Raw genomic sequence first — 24608 nt, 5'->3', positions numbered from 1 at the left:
TGGTGCCAGCCTCCAAATCCCCAGACTGAGGCAGTTGGGTCCTGGCAGCCAGGACCTTGCAATCCATGCAGAGCTCTGCCCTGGCGGTGACAGACCACCCTCTCAGGAGGTACACAGGAACTACAGGAGCCCCCCCTCCAGTTCTCCCATCAGGAGGCTAGGGGAATCACCAAGCAGCTTCAGTCAGACCCTCTTCAAGTGGATCACCCCAAATTCCGTGAGTAGGACCACAACAAGGAAAGTGGCATAGAAGAGGAGCAGGCAGAGACCGTATGCCTTGCTGAGCTGGAAACACTGAGTCGGCACCGAGACCAGCGAGAAGACGAGGCTGAGCCCCAGGGCGCTGGCCAGCACCCACACCAGCAGTCCATCTGGCTCCAGCTGTGGGGAGAAGAAGAGAGGTGTTCAGCACCCCCCATGAGAGCCCTCTGGGCCATGGCTTAGCACGTGTGAGCCATTGACTCGAGTCCCCAAGTCTCTGCAAGTTGAAGATTCCCAGACTCCACTCTCCAGAACACATGTTCTCTGATGCCTCAGTAAAGTCTTGGCGTACACAAGCACCCAGGCCAGCCTGTGTCCTCCCTGAGAGCCGGGCAATGGTGGTGTACGCCTTTAATCCCAGCAGAGGCAGATGAATTTCTGTGAGTTCCAGGATAGCCAGGGCTACACAGAGAAACCCTGTCTCAAAGAACAAACAAGAAAAAAAAAAAAAAAAAAAAAAGAGTCCTCCCTTAATGTGACTGTGACGGGCCCCGCCTTCTGGGGCACATCTCGGCTCCCAGCTCCTCCCTGTGGGGAGTACTTCCAGCTTTGATCCTCATCCCACATATGCTTATCCAGGAAGCTGGGGTATGTCATCACTCTGATTCACTGGCAAAGCTGAAGGGAACGGAAGCCTCAGGCCACCTGCTCATTCCATGCAAGCTGCATCTTAGTCTGCTTGCAGGGAAACTCCACCCCCTATGCCAAATATTTTGTTTGTTTGTTTATTTTTGCCAAACATTTTTAAGATATTCTGCGATCACCCTAGCCTTCCCTCAAGACGGCTGACTCACCTTCACCTCTGCAGTATGGTTCCGGGCGATCTGCAGCAAGCAGCCCAGCCCCACACCCACCAGGATATCTGCAGCCGGTTCAGGAAGCTTCCCTGGAGTCCACAGCCCAGCCTTGCAGCCCTCCCTCACAGCCGCTCAACCTCAGCCCTGGGCTCAGAGGCCTCCTCAGTACATGGCCTTCTTGACTGTCTATACCCAGGGCCTCCAACCCAGAGCCCCTGATGCTAATGCCTCTAATAAAATGGGTGATGGAAATGCTGGGTGCCTGTGAGCACTCAGCAGATGGGGAAACGGAGGCTAAGTGACCACACCCCTGTGCCTTACAGTAAGAGGCTGAGGCGGAGCCAAAGCCATCTCTATAGATCATTTCAGGTTCATTCCTTTCTACTAACCTGAGGATGGAATCTCAAGTCCCCATCACCAAATGTAAAGGGAAAGACATAGGTTCCTGGCCAGCCCCAAGGGTGGCGCTGCTCAGAGTCTCCCTGTGACTCTCAGAGCTGGGACACCACACGGGGACTCAGAGAAGCCCACAAAGGATACTGAAAATGATGCCACCGAAACAGGCAGAGAATGCCATCCGAGGGTAGCCCTGGCGGGCCAGCGTGAAATCTGAGAAGGCATCTGCAAAGAGAGTAGGCTGTGAGGGGCAGGCTCCTGCTGACACAGCTAGTCAGTCAACAAACACCAATAGAGGCCTTCTGGGGGACCCAGCGCCATCTAAGACACCCTTCACTCTAATTCCTCTTACCCCACTCTTTCTCCTGGGAGCATCCTTAGGGGTGCAGTACTGTACCACTAGCTCTCACGGCACCTTTGCGTGCTTTCGGTAAGATACTCAGAGGCCTGAGCTAAAGGACAGCTGGGTTCCGGACTCCCAGCTCCATGCTAGACTAGACTGTTCCTGTTCAGTGGGTAACCTGGTCAACCATAACCAAGCTGGTATGTATGTGTGACAGCCTGTGTGTCACAGACCCCCACATATACATTAAACATGGTTGGCTGTAATGAGTTTCATGCCGTGCATGAACTCTGGGGAGCTGTGAAGTGTTTCTGCATTAAACTAGGTGCGCCCGCGCACACACACACAGAGTCACCTCAAAAATGACAGTAGGCAACCCATTGGTATAGAGAACACACACCCTGGATGTCCTCTCGATATATGCCTGTGGCTAAGGAAGGGAAGAGCCACCCCAGAGCATCAAGTCACCTCCAATGCTGTTCCCCCAGGCCAGGAGAGTGAGCCCTAGTACAGTGTTGCTCAGACGGAAGACCACGCCCAGGGACCGCAAGATGTTCACCACCTCGGTGGCTGCTGCATTGATCCACAAGGCACTGGTCAGGAAGCCCAAGAAGGCAAAGAGCTGTGGAGGGAATGGGGATCCCGATAGGACCCCAGCTGGTCCCCAACAGGACACAGCCTCAGGTCCTTATCCGTAAGCTGTGTAACAGATACCCACAACCCAGGCTGGGGCGTGACCCAGCGACAGAGTGCTCGCCTGACAGTATTCGAGACTTACGAGCTTGCATAAACATGGTGTGCGTATACTCATGCAAGCCAAACACTTAGGCACATAATGGAGCAAACAAAAATAAAAACAGAAAGGCACACGAGTAGTATCTCAATGAAACAAGCCTATTCCACTCCAAGTATAAAAAGAAGCCTGAACAGGCAAATGGCTTGGGGTTCAGCTCCCCGGTAGGGTAGACATTACCGCTCACCAAGCCACTCCAGGACACACACACCCAGGCTGCCCATCGGAGGCCTCCAATCCTTACCCAGTGAAATCTAGGGGGCTCTCTGTTAGTTGTGGCAAAGAAGGTCACTGAGGCCAGAGCTGTGCCCACGATCACCACCACAGCCCAGACAGGAAGGAGGCCGCCAATCTCATAGATGCCGTCTACGGGACAAGAAAGGGAGCTGAGATTCCCCCAGCCTTGGTTCCCACTTCCTGCCACCACTCCCCACAAAGTGACACAGACTTTGAGCAAGTTCAGAAGTTCAAGGCCAGACTCAGTTACATAGAGAGTTCAAGAGACACTGCCTCAAATGCCAGGAAGAGGTGGGAAAGCAGCTGGGTCACTAGACAGTTGGGAAGCCTGGGTTCCTCCTCCAGCATCATATAAACCAGACATGGTGCTTGTCATCTTAGCACCTGCACTGGTGACACGGAGGCAGAAAATTCCAGAGTGTATGGCATCCCTCCTCCTCCACACAGTGAGTTCAAGGCCAGCCGGGGCTACATACCAAGGCTATCTAAATTTTTAAAAAGTGAGGGCTGGGAAGTAAGCTTCAGGCTTGCCCTGGCAGGAAGCAGGGCCACAGCTCCATCAGGGACAAAGGCGGTAAGGGACCAGGTTCCCAGACACCCTCGTTTCCCTTCCTAACCACCGCCGCCCCCACCCTTTCACAGTGTGGGCACACACCCACACAACATGGCCCTGCCATGAAAGTCGCATGGTGATCACATTGCCTTTGCCTCAGACTCCCACATCACCAACCTTGGTGAGGGGAGATGCTGGAAGACAGAGATATGAGCAGTGCTAGTTTCTCACCTCAGAAAACAAGAAAAATCAGGGGTAGGACTAGAAAGTGCCTGGTGAGTCTGTCTCTCAGCTACAAGGCAAAAATGAAACTTGTCCTGGGGCCAGCAGGGAAAAGCCAGTGTGGTGGGGGCCAGCAAGTCACTCTGAGGGCACCGGAACACTCCAGGACCACAGAAACTGACAGACATCCCCCTCTGGGCTCTGGCGAGTGTTCCTTCTGGCCCAGATCTCAAGATGATAAAGCTGGGATTTGATGTGAAATTTCTCATTCTGTAACTTTTTTTTAAGACTTATTTATTTAGTATGTATACAATATATTGTGTTCTGCCTGCAGGTATGCCTGCAGGCCAGAAGAGGGAACCAGCTCTCATTACAGATAGTTGTGAGCTACCACGTAGTTGCTGGAAGTTGAACCCGGGTCCCCTGGAAGAGCAGTCAGTGCTCTTAACCTCTGAATCTACCTCTCCAGCCCCATTTTTTTTTTTTTTAAAAGAATTTCTCTCTGTATATTCATGGCTGTCCTGGAACTCACTCTGTAGACCAGGCTGGCTTCAAATTCAGAAATACACCTGCCTCTACCTCATAAGTGCTGGGATTAAAGACGTGAAACCCAGCACCTCAGCTGCCAGGCAAGTGTCCCATCTCTGAGCCCCGCCCATCCTCCAGCCCTCCTCCGTCTTTGATGGAGATAGGCAGAGAGGGCTGGACTAGCCCATCCTAGGACCACTTGTTTATAGCGCCACCTGCAGGCGGCCGGCAGGACTGGATCACTGATAGGGAAGTCTGTTGGCTAGGCATGCCCTGGAGTCTAGTCTGAAGAGGCTTTGGGGGAGAAGGAGGAGAAGGGAGGCAGTGAGGGAGGGGTACTCACAGACCCCCGACTGCAGGGTCAGGACCAGGACCAGGGGGCTGATGACCAGCTGCAGACAGTTGAGTGGCCGCTTCCAATTCCGATCATCCTTGTCAGGATCCACGACGGGTACAGTGAGCAGCAGAAAGAACTCCACAGGCAACTGGGGGCGTGGGAGGTGTCAGCTAGAGGGGGTGCGGCAGACTCCCCCATTCTGGGGTGCCCTGTGGCTGCACAGTACCCACAAGCAGGCCCATGCCTGTCTGCATGCTGTCCCCATCTCTGGTTCTGCCGCCTCCTCGGTGCCAAGATTAGAGGCATGCCCACCACACCTCACCTATGTAGTGTGGGGATGGACCCAAGGGCTTCATGTGTGTTAGGCCAAGTGCCCCACCAACGAGCTGCCCCACAATTCCATTTTATACTGAAGGAACGGGGCTCAGGTGACCTCATACCACAGGGGCACAAACAAATGTACTTCATTCTTTATTCCTGAGACTAACAAGGCCTAAAATCTACCCAGGCCTCTGGTGGGTTTCCCTGTCCCTGGCAGACATTTGTCTTCTTCCATAGCGGGTAGAGAGCCCTGGTTCAGGTTCCCAGTCATGCCTGAGGACTCAGTCTCTCCACTGCATGATAGGCTGGCCATCAAAGGGCATTTCATTGGGTCCTGAGACCCCTCTTACCTTGGCCACCTTCAGGAGCCTCCAGGACATCGACTGGGTCCTCCACTTCCTGTAGTCCAAGGGATTCAGGGCTTGGATCAGGATTTGGGCAGTGGTCTCCTGACCCAGCAACAGAGGCCGATATTCATCTCCTGTGTGTAGCAGGTGGGGCAGGTGTGGCCACTCTTGGCTCATCCAGGGAGGCCTATTCCCTTGCCCTCCCAGCCCAGCAGAGGGTCCCTAACCAAGCCCCAGTGTTTCCTTATTCCCATGGGTCCAGGGCCTGGGGCCTCACCATAGTCATAGCTGTTGGTGTTGGAAGACACCTGATCATCTTCTGAATCAGACAGTATCTCTGTAAGAACAGGAGCAGGGAGGGCGTGGTTAACACCCTTGGCAGGGTCTCACGTAGCCCAGGCTGACCCTGAACTTCCAGCCCTCATTGCTGCAATGCTGGGATATCACCATGCCTGCTTTATGAGTGCTGGTGATAGAACCCAGGACCCTGTGCATCCAGACACACATTCTGCCTGAGCCCTTCACTTTAGCTTTCTCAGCAACGGCCACACACACTCAGAGATCCCTGCACTGTGGGAACACAGCTCGCAGGACATCCTCAAACATCAGGCAATGGCAATGCACAGTTCAATACCCAACAGGAAGGTGGGTGGCTACACTGGCTTTTCCAGGTTAGCCTAGGACCTTAAAAAATAATTACATTTGTCAGGTAGTAGCGCGGATACCTTTAATTCCAGCACTCAGAAGGCTCTTTTGCCTCTCTGTGACTTTGGCTTCTCTCAGAATCACTGTCCTTTCCCGACCCAACCTGCCCAGCTTCCGTGTATCTACAGACACAGCGGAGGAGCAGGCTCTGAATTCTAACAGCTTGCTTAGCAGAGAGGGGGATATCCCGGCAGCCTTCCTGTAGGAGAGCCCTCAGGCCCTCCATGCCAAAATGAGACAGTGCTGCCCCCTGCAGGCTTGCAGCCACACAGACAGGCGTTATGCAGACTGGCTTGCAGGTTCCCAGGTATAGCCTTTGGAGTCTGGGTCTACCATCTGTCTGGTGTTGGGGTGCTGGTTGATGGGATGAGGAAGAGTGGAGTCAGAGGAGTCACCCATCAGACTGATAAGATTGACACACAAAATGGGATAGAGGTGCTGGGCAGCGGTGGCGCACGCCTTTAGTCTCGGCACTCGGGAGGCAGAGGCAGGTGGATGGATGTCTGAGTTCCAGGCCAGCCAGGTTTACAGAGCGTGTCCTGGGAAAGGCTCCAAAGCTGTCTCGAAAACAGCTCCCCATCTCCAAATGGGATAGAGGTAAAAGCCACAAGTCTTGAGGCAGCACATAGATGAACAGAAATGGGGTAAGTTGTAAGAGCTAGTTAGTAACAAGCCTGAGCTATTGGATGAGCACATTTATAAGTAATCTTAAATATCTATGTTGGTTATTTGGGGATGGATGGGGGGTCAAGGACAGGAAAACTCCACCTACAATGTGTTTCATTACATACATGTGTGCATATACTTATATGTTCATATATGTACCTGTGGTCTGAACATGTGCCTATAAGGTTCATCTGGATTCTTCCTTACTCAGTGTGTACTGCTGTGACCAACTGTGGTAATGCTGCAGAGACCTGTGACCACAAACCAGGGAATAGACACACGGCCTGGGCAGGGTGGGAACTGCATGGAGAGGAGATGGCTGGGCAAGAGACAGACTGGCCTCGGGGACATGAGACAGCAGGAAAGGACAGAGACGCCAGCCCCTCCCTCCTGTCCCTTGTGGAAGTTCCTTACCTGGTGTCTCGGGCGTGGACTGGACCAGAGACCTGCTACGCTGCCGTTGGTAGACCCAAGTGCAGAGAATGACCGTTACCACGTAGAACACATAGAGACCCAGGTAACCTGTGGGCAGAGGTGCAGAGCGCCATCAGCGGGCATCCGGGCGGCAGGTATCAGCCTAACCCGGTCCTGGGGGGGGGTGGTCCTGCTGGGGGAGTCTCCATACCTTTCCCATGTCATTCTAGACCCACCTTTCCTGCCTATCTGAGAAGGAATCATGGGTGGACAGAAACCCCTAAGCCCCTGTGGGTTTGCTCACAGAAGTCAGAGCAACAGGCAAGTCTGGGATGTGGTCCCCAATAGCCTCCTGCTAGGCTAACCTGTCTCTGGCCTCTTACCTTCCACGACTAGAATGAGTTGGGTAGCTCCAGCTCAAGACCCTTGCCAGCTCCCCATTTGCCCCTCCCCCTAGCTTCCCTGACCCTCATATTGGTCTCTCTTAATCAGCACTGACTGAGTTTGCTGTGAGGCCACTGGGGTGAAGATCACATCTGAAAGTCTCCAGATTCCACCCTCCCTTTGTTTATCATTTGCTGGCCTGAGTAGTTTGTCACTTTGTATCAAATCAACCTCTCTGTCCCTGGACACTTCCAGAGACTCTGTCCTGGAATGCCCCAACTGCTCACCCAGTGCCCACGCCAGCGTGATCTTGCCGAGATAGAGTGCAGTGAAGGTTAGGAACACAGCCGCCATATAGAAAGCGATGTCCCTGAGGAAGGGCCTGGAGGCAGCCATGAAAGGGTGCAGGATGGTGATGCCTCCGGCCACCACAGTAGTGACCAGCACCCCTGCACCTGGAAGACAACAGACCAGAGCTCAGGAGCGGACACCCTGGGTGGTCCCCAATACCTCCGTACACCAACAGAACTGTACTCACCAAACAGAGCCCCAATGGCCAGGCCAGCCGTGCGTGGGTCTGAGAAAGCCACTAGAGCGCTGAAGATATCTGGGGCTCCGTTCCCGAAGGCCAAGAAGGTGACACCATGGGGGAGTATGTCAAGGGGGTTCCATGCAGACCACAGCCGCCACCCTGTGCCACTGCCTCCCTCGACCACCCTTTCCTACAGGAAGCTCCATCAAAGGATACTGCCACATTGTGGGACAGCTTGAGATTGGTGGAGATGGCTGACAAGTTAGGGCAGAAGCTAGAAGAGGAAGAGCCAGCAGTCAGGGTCTGCAGGGAGGGGACGCAGCCAGTAGTAAAGTGCTTGCCTTGTAAGCATAAGGGACCTGAGTTCAATCCTCGGGTCCCTTGTGATAAAGCCGGGCACGGTGGCATTCTGTAATTACTAGAGCTGTGGAGGAGGCAAGGGCTCACGGGCCAGCCAGCCTAGTCCAATCAGAGAGAGGCCCTGTCTCAAAAAACAGAATTCTAACCAGACAGTGGCCTTTAATCCCAGCGGTTGGGAGGCAGAGGCAGGGGGATCTCTTGTGAGTTCCAGGACAGCTAGGGCTGTTTACACAGAGAAATGCTGTCTCAAAAAACCAAGGTGGGAGGTAAGCATAGCACACACGCATGCGTGAGGACCCACGCAATGGGCATGCTCTCAGTGACTGGCCCCTGCCCCATCCATCCCCCAACTAGGTTACTGGCTCTCAAAATTGCATTTTCCCATCTTCTGTAAGCTGGACACGAGCCGAGGCCACACTCACAACTTAGCTGCAGTGACTCCCAGGATCAGAAAGAGGTAAAGTAGCCAGAAAACCTGGTGGGGACCAGAAAGGGAGACAGTTAACTTCCCACCGGAGACACCTGCCCATTACCAGGTCCCCAGGGCACAGACTCACTCACATAGAGGGTGATGGCCAGAGGGAGGAGGTTGGGGGGAAAGTGGCAGAAGATGCCCTCAAGGTAGTCCAGGTAGCCCCCCGCACTGTGGCAGTCGGGGTTCACCCTGACAAAGTCGCAGCGGTCAGAAGTGTTCAGGCTACACACGGCGCGGCACTGCAGAGAGGGAAGAAGGCAGGGGACATGGGTGACAGAGCCACCAAGGGAGAGACCAGATTGGACCCATCTAAGCAGTTGAATGTGATCTTCCGTCAGCCTGTCCCTGACCCCCAAAGATATCCACTGGGGGGTTTTGTTTTAGAAATAAATGTGTATACCAGCAACATGCCTGCACAGGGGAGCTCGCCGAAAACCAAGCAAATGGCCTGAATTCGACCACCAGGGCCCCATGTGGTGGAAATGACTCCAAAAGTTGTCCTCTGACCTCCACACTCACACACATGAACTAAACAGATGGCAAAGGTAATTAAGTTCAACCTAGCACAGTAATCCACAGACGCATGTTTGCTTCATGATAAAATAACATGGACTGGAAAGATGGCTCCGCTATCAAGAGCATTTACTGCTTATGCAAGACTTGGGTTAGGTTCCCAGCACCATGTGATGCCTCTGGCCGGCTAGGGCACACAGACACACATAATTAAAAAAATAAAAACAAGCTGGGTGTTGGTGGCTAACGCCTTTATAATCCCAGCACTCAGGAGACAGAGGCAGGCAGATCTCTGACTTTAAGGTTAGCCTTGATACAGAGCTAGTTCCACGACAGACAGGGCTACACAGAGAAACCCCATCTTGAAAAAAATCAAAACTAAATAGATACAAAAATAAATGTGTAGAAAAGCAATATATATATGTATATATATATACACATATATATACTAAATCTCCTGTTATAAGCCCCGCCCATCATCTTACTTTTCTACCAATCCCACTCCCTTATGGAGACACCCCCTTTTCTTTAAGTTGCTATATACAAGTGGTCTACCGCTCTACAGAAATCAGGATATCCTGAATCTCGTTTTTGCAATTGCTTTATCTATCACTAATCAACATGGCATATGACCAACATCAATAAAGATAAAACACGCGGAGTAACTTCAGTACACCGGGCAGCGTTGTTGATGGCTCCAACAAGTACATGAGTCCTATGTGACAGGAGCAAGGGTTGAGTCCTTGTAAGGAAACCAAGACAACACTGAAGAGTCCAAGGGCCCAGGACAGACAGACAGACAGACAGACAAGATACTCTGTACCCGCCTTCCTTCCTCTTATGTATTTATTTATTTTTGAGAAAGGGTTTCTCTGCGTACTCCTGGAACTCGCTCTACAGATCAGGCTGGTCTCGAACTCACAGAGATCTGTCCGATTCTGCCTCCTGAGTGCTGGGATTTGAGAGGCACATCCAGGACTCCAGGGTCGGGCAAGCCACTATTTGCCTTGTCCCCTACCTCACTGGAGTCTTTCTGATAACAGCAGTATTCTTAAACTCCTAGGATACTCTGAGGGCTCCCTCAGGGAGTAGTGACTCTCTTCACCCACTGTGAACTTCCTAGCACATGACCCCCAGCATATGCCAGAACATTCTGTCAGGGAAAAGCCCCGGAAGTGAAAGTGCTGAGTGGCGGCCTACGGGCTCGGCTGTGGCCTCTAGAAGCTGAGACAAGAGAGACACAATCTCACAGGTGTGCTGGAGAGGTACTGGGGATGCCATTACAGGAACAGAGGAGGACAGGAAGGGACACAGCCAGAGAGCAGGGCTGGTGGCTGCCACTGTGGCCCCAGGAGCCCCAGCCTAGAGAAGGGATCAGAAGTGGGGCCACCACCTCACCTCCGTCACCAGTGGGGGATGCTGGGAGAATTTTCAGTGATAGCATCTTATGTAGCGAAGGCTGGCCTGGACCGTGCTACCTGCCGGGGGCTGGGGGTAACCTTGGACTTCTGATCTTCCCACCTCCACCTCCCTAGACTTGAGAGTCCAGGCAAGCGGCAGCATGGTTTATGCAGTGCTGGGGAGGGAAGCCACGGGCCTCGTGCATCCTCAACTGCACTTTGTGCAGGCACTCTATCACTGAGCCGAGTCCTCAGCCCAGCTCATCGTCTGACAGTGCCCCACTACCCCCGGCATGTCGACAGTGGATCTAACTAAGGGCATCACCTTCCCTGGACACAAGAGGCCTGGGAAATAGCCCAGGGAAGGGGAGGGGAGGGGAGGGCCACCTCCTCCTCCCACAGCCTGTGTGCAGCCCTAGGTGTGTCTCACCCAGCTCTGCTTGACAGTGGCCAGCTGAAGCGAAGCACGGGACGGGACACGACACAGTGAGAGCCCATGACACAAAGGGGGTGACAGGCACATGGGAGACACACGCTCCCACTCCCGGAAGTCAGCCAGACAAGTCCTCTGAAGGTGGCCTCCTGCCACATGGCCTGACCATCTAGCCCCTGCCTGAGCTGGGTATCCCTCCCTCCCCCCGGCCACGCCCTCCCCCACTCTGCTCACACTCAGCAGTGCATGGCGAGGGTGGTGCCCCTCTGGGTCTTGCCTAGGGGACAGCCTACCTCCCCACAGCCCTGCCACCCTCTTCCCTGAGGCTCCACTTCAGCCCAGGAGAACTCAGAAGACTCTGGGCTCATGGGTCAGGCTCGGGCAGCCAATTCCAATCTGTGGGAACCACACAGATTACAGAAACACTAAACCCACGGGGCCGCTTGGAAGTCTGGGCAGTCACATGCCCTTCTGAAAGACATCCAAGTGCTAAAGCAAAACAACCTCCTGTCCCCAAACCCACTGGGCCAGGCAAGTGACAAACTGCATGTGATCTGGGACCACAGTATCTCCCTCTAGCCAGCCGAGCTATTGTGAAGGACAGTAAAAGCTGGGCAGAAAAAGACGGAGAGTCAGGAGCCCCGAGGGTCCAACTGTGTGACCTTTGCTAAGCAGCTTGCTGTTTCGTGACTCTGCTTTCCTCAAAGTGCTCTGGTGGCCACTGTCACCTTGGTGACATTTGTGCCCACATGCTCCTCAACCCTCACTCCATGGCCCAAAGTCGGTTGAGGCTCTCAGAGCCCTCCTGACCCCAGGAAGAGAGGCCCTTCTACTCTCGGTCAGCATTGGTCAGGAAAGCCCTGTGCTTCGTGCTCTGAGATGGCCCCAAAGGGCCAGCCCAGGCATCCGAACAGACAAAAACAGGCAGACAGACCTGCATAGACATATAGACATAGACAGACAGACAGACATGCACACACCACATGGGGGGGCAAACAACCAAAGGAACTACAATGGTTTGAAATTCCTTGAATAGAGACATCATGCTGAGTCACCTGACCCAGTGTCCCTCCTGCTCAGGATTCCAGCCACCCCCACCCCACCCCACCCCACAGTTTGTAAAAACATCACTCTGTCCCAGGACCGCTGCACCTGCTGTTCAGGCCTCAGTAAAAACATCACAGCATGCCTTTAATCCCAGCACTGGGAGATTGAGGCAGATAGTTGAGGCCAGCCTGGTCTGCAGGCTTCCAGGATGGTCAGGACTATACAGAGAAAGACACCCTGTGTGTGTTTGGGGTGTGTGTGTGTGTGTGTGTGTGTGTGTGTGTGTGTGTGTGTGTGTGTGTGTGTGGAGTGGGGGGGAGATGCCTTCCCCTGATGGCCTGAGGCAAAGCAGCTAGCCTCTGAACTACACCCACATTCTTTTAACCTGGTTCTAACCAGGTTCCTTTTTACTTTATAAGTTATTCTGCAGGTTTCTGTCTTGGCCTGTTTCCAGAGCAGTGAAAGCCGCAGGGGATGGCTCTACAGGCTCTCTGTCTCATTCTTGCACACTGCAGGAGCTCAATAAACATTAGCTAACCTGCTGGGCGAGGTGGCTCACAGTTTTAGTCCCAGTACTCCATGAGCATGCCCACTTGTGCTCTCTCTCTCTCTCTCTCTCTCTCTCTCTCTCTCTCTCTCTCTCTCACACACACACACACACACACACGCATACATGCACACATGCACACCAGCATGGTAGCTCATATCTGTAATTCCAGTACTCAGGAAGCTGAGGCAGGAACGTTATTTTGAGTTTAAGGCCAGCCTGGGCTACAGCTTGTGAGTTCCTGTGTAAAACATAAACAGATGTTTGGTGAATGAATGCAGATTACATGAGAACATTCTCCGAGGGTAACTGACCTCAGGCTCCTGGCACAGAGCTGTCTCCATGTTCTGGGAGATCATGTGCTAAAGAGGAAGGTTTGGTTTGTCATAAGGGGGCCAGGGGCCACTTTGCTGACAGCCATCTTCACATCCTTGACCCTCAGAGTCTTCATCTAGTACCTTTAAGTGGGCAGACCTTCTAAGTGAGTTCAGCACAATGATGCCTGATGAGCACAATGACTTGGACAAATCACCCAGCAAACAGAATCACCCAGATTCCTACCTGGGAAGGAGCAGCCAATTTTATATAGGCCCCGTAACTGCAAACTGCCCACCCTTCTGTAAAATGGGCTTAATTGCCATCTCAGAGGGTGGGGTGCAGACACCCTCGCCCTCCCATAAACTTGGTATAGGTGGCCACACTCTCAGTGTAGGTGGTTTGAGTTTGTGATTTCTGACAGAGAAAATACAGCTGTCGAGGTGCGGCCCTGGGTTCTACCCACAGATCCACATAAAGAAACTAGGCAGCACATGCCTGGAATGTCAGCTCTCAGGAGAAGGCAGGAGGATCAGGTCAAAGTTATTCTCCACTTGGTAGAGAGTTTGAAGCCAGCCTGGGAAATGTGAAACCCTGTCTCAGACAGTGGGTAGATGGCTCAGTGGTTAGAGCTGCTCATCTCACAAGCATAGGGCCTGGATGATGGATCCCTAGAAACCAGGTAAATGCGCGCGCTCGTGTGTGTGTGTGTGTGTGTGTGTGTGTGTGTGTGTGCAGTTCCAGCCATAGAAGGAAGAGGGGATTCCCCCAGGGCAAGCTGGCTAACTGGACTAGGCAAATTGGTAAGCTCCGGGTTTGACTGAGAGATCCTAGCTCAGTGAGTACAAGGGAAGAGGCCACCTCAGGCCATCACGTGCTCATGGACAAGTATGTTCCCAGGTGAGCTTTGTAAGCAGCACCCACCACGTGGAAACCTCCACATATGCAAACACGTGCACACACACATACGAACCACACTATACACACCCGTCTCACACACACACACACACACACACACACACACACACACACACCCCACACTCTTGAGGGCGCACAGACACACAGCAAAAAGGAAAAGAAAGTTCTCCCCAGCAGCTCCTGCCTTACGATCCACTGGGGGCCCTCCTCCCTGTCCCTCCTCCCTGTCCCTCCTCCCTGGCCCTGCAGCTGTCCATCTGCCTTTGTCCAGCCCGGTGCCATCCTTTTCCCCCAGAGATCCTTAATCAAATCTCTGTTCAAGTCCTAGGTCACTCTCAGCTTACCAGGCTGGACCCATGGTGACATCCATTCCGCATCCCCGCCTGCTCTCCACCTGATCCACCTGTGTGTTCCTCTTTGTGTGTCCCTGGCACTTCACCAAACCCACCGCCATGTTCCCAGTCTCCCAGCTTGGTCTTTCCGCAACCACCCCTCCCCTCTCAAAGCCAGGGAGACCCCTTGAAGAAAGACATAAATCAGATCTTGACATCCCTCTGCTTAAAACCCTCCTTTGGCTCCCTAGTCTCACCTCCTGGCCTAAGGTCCAGAGCTCTTTTGTAATCTGGCCCACACTTCACCTCTCTGCCCACCTGGTCTAACCTTACACAGTGTTTCAGTCCTTCTGGCCTCGCTGCTGTGGGAGAAGGCACTAAACTTGAACCCGCCTCAGGGCCTTTACACTTGTCCCCTAGCCTTTCCCCCAGCTGTCTGTCTGTGCAAGCAAGTGGCTTCCACCCTTCCTTTAAAGCTTGGCTCCAAGGTGACTTGTTCACAGAACACGCTTGTCACAGACCACCAAACCGGAAGTAACTTTGAACACTCACATCCTCCCCCCCACAGTGTGGCTGTTCACACAGCTCCCTGCTCTCTGAAATCTCTGGCTTTATCTGTCTTGCTCACATCAGCTCCCTCAGGAGCTCCGGTAGATCCCAGGGTCCAGCCCCGCCAGTGCTGACACACAGTAGATGTGTAATAGTTAGCTGGCAATACGACAGACACACTCCACCCAATCCACCTTCCTGCCCTGCCTGGGTACTCACGTCTGCCATGGCAGTCCAGTTGACACCTCGGGCTGAAAACTGGATGTACTCATGGGCCTTCACGGGTGGATCTCTGGCCCCAGAAGCCGTCTCCATTATCAGAGGCACGTACAGGAAGCCAGCTGCCCAGCGCAGACCCAGCCATCTGCCTGCCATCAGCCCCTTGGGGCCAGGCCAGCCCCCTCTGCTTGCTTCAGTTGCAAAGGGCTGGTCACTCCCGTACTCCAGTGCCTGCAGGGTGGGGTGAGAGGAGGGGACATTATCTCTGCAGGCCCCAGGGCCTTAAGGAGCCCAAGCCAAGTCTCCTCAATATAGAGGCCCCATTCCCAAGGGAGAGCACTTAACTCCTCCCAGGAGTGACCCCCCCCAGGGTGTCTCCCTGAGACCTGCCCTTCACCAACACATCAGGCCTGGAAGAGCCCTAGGGAGCAAGCCAGACAGCTGAATGAGATCAGTATGGGAAGTAGCCCATTATAAGAACAAGGAACTCAGACTTTTGATTTTTTTCCTTTTTGGGTGGGGCATCAGGATGGACCTCAGGGCCTTATGAATGTAGGCAAGCACTCTAGCACTGGGCTATAATGTCCAGCCTTGTTTTTTTGTTTTTGTTTGTTTGTTTGTTTGAGACAGGCTAACCTGGACTTTACTATGTAACCTGGGCTGCTCTTGAGCTAGTGACAATCCTCTTGCTTCTGGTTTGGGAGCACTGGGCTTACAGATGTGAACCACCTGGTTTCTACCCCCTTCCTACTCTTTATTTTGGGGCAGGCTCTCCTAAACTTGCCAGAGCTGACCTTAAACTCATGTTTCTCCTGCCTCAGCCTCTTCAGGAGCTGAGATTTCAATGTGTGCCAGCCACTAAGTTCCAGAGTAAAAAAAAAAAAAAAAACAAAACAAAAACAAAAACAAAAGAACATACTTCTGAGGTGGCCTTGGCTGTGGCCACCAAGACCTACAGAGGCCAGCGCCTCATACCCCACAACCTCCTTTGATGTCTTGCAATGTGCCCAGCATGTTACACCAGGGACCTCATTGGATCCCTACATGGGGAAACTGAGGCACGGTGAAGCGCTGTCACTCTCAGTCAGCAAGCAGAGGTGCCACACCGCGGTGCCCTCTCTGAGTGTTCAGAGGGCTGGGGATAGACAGTTCAGCAGGCTGCCCAGGGTCATGCGGCAAGAAAGAAACCCACAAAGCCAACCGTCCTCGATAGGGAAATTGAGGCCCAGAGGGAAGTGAGTTACTCAAAGCCACCTAAACTGCCTGGGACCAGAGTCGGCCGAGTTGGGAGGGGCTGCAGCATAATCCACTTCCCTCCTGCCAGGGAGAGAGGGCTTCATTTTTCTCTCCAAGCAGAAACTGGCTCAAAGTCTTAGGCAAGCTGCCTCACATGTTTTGACCATTTTATTTTTGCAATCGGGAGGCAAAGGCCATCAGTTCTCTTGGTTTTAGTTTTGAGAGGGTGTGACTCCCTGCACATGCATTTCTCAATCTCCTCAGAGCCAGGGGAGGACAGGAAGAGACCCCAGAGGAGTGGAAGGGTGTCCGGATGCTTCCTCACCTGTTGACAGGAAGAGAGTCTCGTCTCTCCTTGTTCTAGCTACTCCACTTGGGACCGACACGCAGTGGAAAAACACAGGGCCTTCCAGTTCAGTCTCCGTTTGCTATGTGGGCAGTTTGAGGTTAGTCTGGGCATACGGCCATACGGCCTCGGAGTCCGCATCTGTGAAATGGACACGAGCGCTGACCCAGGGCGCAGGTCCCCGACACAAATCTCCACTCCACTGTCTGCCAATTTCTTTTACTCATTTCCAAATGAGCATCTATTGAGCTCACAGCATGCCGGCACCTGTGTGGAACGCTGCAGAGGTGGGCAGACTTGACGGCGAAGGACAGGGATAAGAACCGGGCAGTGCTTTCTGGTTTGGGGGGTCCCAGTTGGAACCCGGGTTAAGAAGCTGAAGTTGGGTGCTCGGGCTGCGAAGCTCGGGCTCCTCTTACCTCGGGCGGGACCTGGACCCGCAAGCTCACAAGCTCAGAGTCTTCTTCCAGCCGGATGGCCCGCGCGCCACGACCTTCCGCCCCTAGAGCCCAGGCCAAAAGCAGCTGGGCCCCGCCTACACAAACCGCCCCGCCCATTTCCCTGCCTGGCCACTCCCCAGTCCGCCTTTCCTCGCCTAAGACACGCCCTCTAAGGCTCGTCCCGCCCCAGCTCTTAAAGACACAGGCTCCCTTACCCACTCTCCACCTTGCTTTTTGACTCCAACCTGTTACTTCTGCTTTCAGGTAGAAGCTGTGATGAAAGCACGTGGATTATAGGCATCAGGCGGCCCGAGGGACGTTTGAAGGGGAAGCGTAAAGATTCTGTTACTGAAGGTGGTATGGAAGGGTGAGAGCTCTGCAGAAACTCTGCCTGAAGTCCTAGCACTCAGGAAGCAGAGGCAGGAGGGTTGTGAGGTTAAGGCCAGCCTGAGCATCACAGCAAGACTTTGTCTTAGTACGCTGGCGATGATGGGGATGGTAAGAGTGAAATAGTGATAATGGTAATGTTGATGGTGAAGGTGATGAGGAACATGATGGCGATAATTCCAAACGACTCCAGATAGAAAAGGTCTCCTGCTGTCTGCAAGCACGCTGGCTGTAGAGCCTGAAATGCCTGGATCCGAGGTTCCTCCGCATTCCTCTCCACAGCATCTCTTCGTGCTAGCACACGCTGAGCTGCACACCCAGTCTAGAAGCACAGAGCAAGCATAAAGGCAGCAGTGGGATAGCCCTGCAAGTTCAGCTACTCAGGAGGCTGGCAAGAGGGAAACAAACCCAAGGCCTACCCAGGTTCCAGTTCAAGGGCATCCGCAGCACTTAGTGACACCCTTTCACTCAAAGTGAAAAGAGGGTTGCAGTTTGGTGGGAAATTCATGGGTGCAGTGCTCCATGAGTGTTGTCAAGGCCATAGGATTACTCCCCAGAACCACAATTAATTAAACATGCTGGGAGCTGATGAGACAGCTCAGTGGGTAAAGTGGGCAATGGGGACGCTTGATGCTCAGGCCTCACAACCTGAGTTTGACCCTTGAAACCCACGTAGGGATGGGAGAGCTGCCCTCTGATCTCCACATGTACACATGTACACCATGGCACGCACACACATGCACGCATGTGCGTGCACACACGCGCACACACACACACATCCAATAAACAAATGTAATGTATTAAGTTAGCCATGTGTAAGGTTAGAGTTCAACTAGTATCCACATGGCTGATATCACTATTCTTTTTTGTCTTGTTTTTGTTGTTATTGTTGTTGTTGTGAGACAGAATCTCACTGTGTATTACCAGTTGCCCTGAAAACAGCCATGTAGACCAGGCTGACTTCAAACTCATAGAGATCTGCCTTTCTCTGCCTCCTTAGTGCTGGGATTAAAGGCGTGTGCCACCAAGCCCCTCCATCATTACCACAATTCTGCCTCAATAGGTCCCATGTCACAAAAACCACTGGAGAGTATTGAATTCCTTCCCCCGAAGGAGATTTCCTGCGTGTATCAATTAGCTATGGCTGCATAACAACCATTCCCAATGTCACCCGATCTAATACACCAGTGTCTTGATATATGTCTGAGTGTCTGAGAGTCATGATTTTGGGAGAGGCCCAGTGTAAAGGTTCTAGCTTAAGTCCTTGTGTTTGTATTTGCAGCCCGAGGGAAGCTGGTAGACATTTGCCTTTCTCTGTGAACTAGGCCTTTTCTTTTTGGGCCACCAACCAGCTCCCAAATCATGACAGAGACTTATTAATAGTTTTGAATACTCAGCCTAGTTTAGGCAGGTTTCTGGCTAGCTCTTTTTAATTAACCTGTTTTTCTTTATCTTTTGCCTCAGGGCTTATTACTTTTTTTTACTTGTGTAACTGCTTTTCTACACCGGGCTGCCTGGCATATCCCTCATTCTACTCCTCTTCCTTCCTCCTGTGATTTTTTTTTTTTTTTTTTTGGTCTTTCTCTGGAGCCTATTTTTCTCTCTTCCCACCAGCCCGCCTATCTTTTCTCTGCCTACCTATTGACCATTTAGCTCTTAAGCAGGTGGCTTGGCAGGCAAAGTGAAGCACATGCAACACATCTTTACATAATTAGACAAATGCAGCGTGAACAAAAGTAACACACCTTTACACCGTTAAAGTAAGATTCTGCAGCATAAACAGATGCCACACATCTTTGACTACTTAAAGTAGGCTTCTCCATGTGGTTTTTCTGCATAGCTGATCCCTGGGCTTCCCCAGAACAAGGCCATGCCAGGGCGGTAGATGCGTGTTCATGTGGTACCCACCTCAGGGGCCAGCACAAGGGGAAGCTATGCCACCTTCTGAGTATTTGTGATGGAAGTTAACAGAGTGGGATAGGGCCACTTCCTTCACAGTCACTGGCCCAGCCAGGTTCACGGAGAGGAAGCAACCCCTGACTCCAAGGGATGTGAGGTCCAAGACTCTGATGTGACCATATTTAGAAGATATCAGCTACCTCTGTGTTTCAGTCCACAGACACATCCAGCAAGGCCCCCAAGTCCCACTGGCTGGATGTGTGCCTATAGCATCACAGGCACACCCATCCTGTCTTCAGTCTCTCTATTTTGAGGCGAAGTCTCTTTATGTAGCCCAGCCCGCCTTCTGATCCTCCTGCCTCAACTTGGATCACATGCAAGTGCTGGCATGCAGGTCCTGCCTTGGTCTCTTATGGTTTAACCCCAACTCAACAAAAGCTGGGATGAGGCTGGAGTTTAGTTTGGTTGGCCAGTATCCTCAACTTCATCGTCAGTATTTCATGAGCTTGGTGTGCTGGTGCCCAGCTGTAACCCCAGCACTAGCAAGTAAAGGGAGATCAGGAGAGTTAGGTCAACCTTGGCTACAGAGTAAATTCAAGGACAGCCTGGGCTACATGAGACCTTGTCTCAAAACAAAAACAAACAAACAAACAAACAAACAACCCAAAACCAAATAAACGAAAGGCAGACCAGGAGGTGGTGGTACACTTTTAACCCCAACACTTGGGAGGCAGAGGCAATGGAATCTCTGAGTTTGAGGTCAGCCTGCTCTACAGAGTTAGTTCTAGGACAGCCTAGGCTACGCAAAGAAAAGCTAATCTCAAACCAAACATCAAACAAACAAACAAAAACACCAAACCAAAACAAAAGGCAAACTGCAGCTGCTGACTGGAACCAGACTGTGTGCATATGCCCTGTAGGAGGGCCTGCCATCTCCATTTCACTGACTGGAAAAGTTGCTGCTCGGGGAGATGAAGTGTCAGACCCCAGAGCATGCACTGGGGAGTGGCAGAGACCAGACAGCAACCACACCTGAGGTGCCTTCCCCTCCAGGCTTGGAGGGGCCTGGTTCACACACAGGCAAGGCCAGACCTGCCCCATATTCAGCATGCCCTCCAGTTTGGTTTCAGAGGCCAGGGTGTGGGTGGCAGCTGGGACATAGTGCAAGAACCTGGGGACAGTCCTAGCAGAAGTGGCGAGGGAGATCTAAAGTGCAAAGAGAAATGGAACTTTCTATTTCAGTCTAAGAGGCCCTAAGACATGGAGAGGTTCCTTAAAGATTTATAACCTCACCTTAACTAGTACCCTTCCTTCCCAATGATGCCCAAGGCCTTGTCTTAAACAAACAACAAAAACCCAAACACACACATACAAAACTACACAATATATAATGAAGAGGCAAAAACTTAATCGCATTCATGTAATGTAATACCAGGCCTGGGTGCTGGGTCTCTTTTTGATGTTGGAGATTGGACCCAAGACCTCAGGCTGCTAAACATAGGCTAATGCCCAACTTCACGTGGACACCAAAGATCTTAATTATCCTTTTATTACCACTACCATCATCATCATCATTATCATTATTGCTGTTTTGTGGCACAGGGTCTCTCTATGTAGCCCTTGCAGGCCTGGAACTCACAAAGCCAGGATGTCTGGCACCACCTTACTTTTTCAAAGAATCTATTATCAAACCTGGGGCCACTCATTCAGCAAGGCTAGCTGGCCAGTGGGCTCCAGGGACCCTTCTGTCTCTGCGTCCTTGGGTTAGGGTGCATGGGAGACCCTGCTTAGCTTGTCACATGGGTACTGGTGTCTGAACTCAGGTTCTGGTGAATGTACTCTGTGTAGTGGCTGTAGACCAGTGGTTCTCAACCTGTGGGCCACAACCCCTTTGGGGATGGACCAGTCAGTTCTTTCACAGGAGGTTGCCTAAGCTCATTGGCAAACACAGATATTTACATTACGATTCATAACAGTAGCAACATTACAGTTATGAAGTAGCAGAGAAACTAATTTTATGGTTGGGGGTCACACCACAAGGAGCTGTGTTAAAGGGTCATAGCATTAGGGTGTTGTTCTTTAGTTACAGTTATAAGAATAAAAGGTGGAGAAGGGGGGTGGAGGGTGGTCCCGAGTGAGGGTCCCAAGTGAGTGGGGTCACAAGGTAAGGGACCACGTGGGAGAGCATAGCAGGTTCCCTAGCAGGTGAAGGTGACCGAGGCTGGAGGGAATAACACACCGGACAGATAGAGCTTGAATGAGGAGTTTATTTAGAAAGGGGAGTGAGGGAAGGGAAGGGAAGAGACATAGAGGCATCCAGAACAGAAGAGGAGAGAGGGGGAGGGGGAGAGAGAAGAGGAGAGGGGTAGCTGGTGGCTAACTGAAAGCTGGAGAGAGAGCAAAAAGAGAGCGTAAGTGGGCGGGGTCTGACTTTTAAAGGGGTCCTTTACACCTGCCTGCAGACTAGTACCCATGGAACCTTGGGCTGGCCAGAGTACTGCCTGAGTGCATTCTGCCAGGTGACAGGGGCAGGCCAGCATAAGGCCTGAATCCTTACATTAGGAAGGTTGAGAACCACTGCTTTAGACTATTACAACATGCTTAGAAGGCATCCAGGCTGCAAAGTAGCATGGGCTTGTGTGTGTGTGTGTGTGTGTGTGTGTGCGCACGCCTGCACCCCTACTGGTGTACCTCTGGTGTGTTTTAATCCTAGCAGTCCTGTGGTTTAGGCTGTGTTTGTTAAGTTCTCTGTGGAGCTGAGTCCAGTGAGGCTCAGAATCCTGCTATCATTCCTGGTCAAGGGCTTCAGGGAATGAGGACTGGGATCCAAAGCAGGCTCCTCCCCCTCCAGCCAGGGCCAGACCTTCCAGAGGACAGCAGAAAAGTCGTGTAGATGAAGTTATGTGTGCCCTCTGGTGGCTGTAAAGGGCAGTGTCCATGATGCTTCCACGGTGAGTTCGAATCCCTGTGCTGACATTCCTAGGTCACTTCATCTGCTTGAGCCTCAGTTTCCCTAGCTGTTAGGGACTTGATGGCTGAAGTGTTTACAGTAAAGGATTACCAAATGGCAGCAGTGACTGGAACTGATGTCAGGGCGGTAATTCTGTCTAGAGGGTAAGCAGTCAGCTGGGCGCTGCCAAGCCAGCCTTTTGTGTGGTCTTGCCATGTTTTTAGGTGGGGTCTCATAAACACCCCAAAATGTCCTTTAACTTACTATGTAGCTGAGGCTAACTTTGAACTCTCAATCCTTCTGCCTCTAACTCTAGAGTGCTGGGTTTATAAGCATGTGCTACCATGCCCAGCAAAGGACCTTACCATTTTCTCTCCTTTAAAGATGGGTCTCGGGCTGTAGAGATGCCTCAGCAGTTAAGAGCAATGGCTGCTCTTCCAGAGGACCTAGGTTCAATTCCCAGTACCCACATGGTGGCTCAAAAACCATTTGTAACTTTAGTTCCAAGGAAATTGACATTCTGGGGAACCAGGTACACACCTGGTAACCAGACATGCATGCAGGCAAAATCACTCACACATAAAAAACAAAAAACTAAGAAAACAAAAAAAAAAACCAAAAAACAAACAAACAAACAAAAGATGGGGTCTCACTATGTAGCGCCCTAGCGCAGACAGGTCTCCACCTGATGACACTGGCAATCCTCCTGCTCCAGCCCTGTGCATTCAGGGTTTATAGGTGTGTGTCCTTTAGGAAGCATCTTTCCCATTCTGTGAAACATTCTAGAAAGTTATGCATCCAAGTAGGGGTAGAGGGACACGCTGAGTTCTGTTTTTGATAGGGGGACAAGCTCTTACACTGCAGTCCAGACTGTCCTAGAACTCTTGGCAATCCTTCTGCCTCAGCCCTCCTGCGAGCTAGATTTCTAGCTGAACCCATGGAATTTACCACTGGTTCTTCAGAAGCACAGTGGCCAGTGACTTGTAAGGGGTCATCTGAAGTGGGGACAGCTTATGTGCTCAAGCCGTTGACTTCTGGGGTCTGGTACTTGCTGCAGGTGAGGGTCTGAATGGAATGCCATTTGCTACCCTCTTTTGTGTTATTTTTGAGACTTCCTATTGAAAGACCCCCACTATGCTTATTGCCTGTTTGAATTGCTCTTGCTAATTTGCCAGGGTCAAGTTATGAGAAAAGTACAGGAGGGAACCAGGTGCTGCTCTCATCCAACGCCAACCAGATATCTGTGGTCTGCAGCTTGGACCAAAGCAAGGTCAGCAGGACAGTATCCGGGATGCTGAGAGAGTCATAACTGAATTCTTTGTATTCTTTGTGCCCAACCCGAATAACCAACTGTCCTTGGTTAACTACAACTGCTACATTTAGATGAAAGAATGAAATCCCTGTAACCATGCTTCTGCTTCTGTAAGCCTGCTTCTTGCCACCCCAACCCTATATAAACTGCCTGAGTTTTAAAAGGCACGCTCAGTCCCCCGAAAGACTGAAGCGTCCACAGGTACCTGTGTAAACAATAAACAACCTCTTGCACTTGCATCCAGTGGTTTGGTCTCGTCTCTTGGGGGGCAAGGGCCTTCCCCCTGACAGGCTCCAAACTCTTGGGGTCTCTGGGGTCTTTCACTATACCATGCAGGTGTTGAATCTTTGAGAATACAGGTACAGGTGTGCCAACACTCAGCTTAAAAAACCCACTTATTTTGAGACAGGGTCTCACACTATATCCAGGGCTAGTCTGGAATTAACTCTGTAGGTCAGGGTAACCTGGGTGACACTTGAGACTATTTCATTCATGGACAGATAACAAAAGAAATTTGGGGCTGGGAGATAGTTTTGTAGTTAAGAGAACTTGCTCTTGCAGAGGACTTGAGTGTGGGTTCCAGCACCCACATCAGGCAGCTCACAACTGAGCACTCTTTTCGGCTTCCACAGGTACCAGCATCTACTCCCTTACCCCCCACACCCCACCCTCCTCCCCCCCCATCCCTGCCCCAACACATCACTGCACATACATAAATCCTTAAAAAGAAATGAAATCGATGCTGGAGAGATTGCTCCGCTCTGTGGTTAAAAGCACATGATACTCTTACAGAGGACCTGGATTCCCAGAGCCCACATGGTGTTCCACACCGATCACAACGCCAGTTCCAAGGGATCCAATAGCTTCTGACATTCGAGGGCACTGATATACACACATGCAAGCAAAGCACTCATGTACATAAAATTAAAAAAAATCTAAAACTAGTGAAAATTAAAAGAGGAAGAATTAAAAACAAAAACACGCGCAGCTGTTGGTAGAGCACGCCTTTACTCCCTCCCAGCTCTCGGGAGGCAGAGTCAGGCAGATCTGTGAGTTCAAGGCCAGCCTGGTCTACAGAGTGAGTGCCAGGACAG

General features: G+C 51.8%; 1 protein-coding gene across 1 annotated transcript; it reads right to left on the bottom strand.

Moving 5' to 3' along the window:
- Positions 1–118: 118 nt before the first annotated feature.
- Positions 119–15175, bottom strand: Slc8b1 (solute carrier family 8 member B1). The gene is made up of 15 exons (XM_051176553.1): positions 14945–15175; positions 8758–8910; positions 8619–8671; positions 8054–8110; positions 7843–7949; positions 7592–7759; positions 6921–7028; positions 5413–5472; positions 5139–5269; positions 4474–4615; positions 2835–2956; positions 2266–2419; positions 1599–1679; positions 1056–1123; positions 119–381 (listed from the first exon to the last, which is right to left on the bottom strand). Exons 1-15 carry the CDS (start codon positions 15098–15100, stop codon positions 184–186), a joined length of 1758 nt encoding a protein of 585 aa, XP_051032510.1. The 5' UTR covers positions 15101–15175; the 3' UTR covers positions 119–183.
- Positions 15176–24608: the final 9433 nt, after the last annotated feature.

The sequence above is a fragment of the Phodopus roborovskii genome, unplaced genomic scaffold (genome assembly GCF_943737965.1).
Source record: "Phodopus roborovskii unplaced genomic scaffold, PHOROB, whole genome shotgun sequence".
Lineage (NCBI taxonomy): Eukaryota > Metazoa > Chordata > Mammalia > Rodentia > Cricetidae > Phodopus > Phodopus roborovskii.
This window is presented reverse-complemented; position numbering and strand designations above follow the sequence as displayed.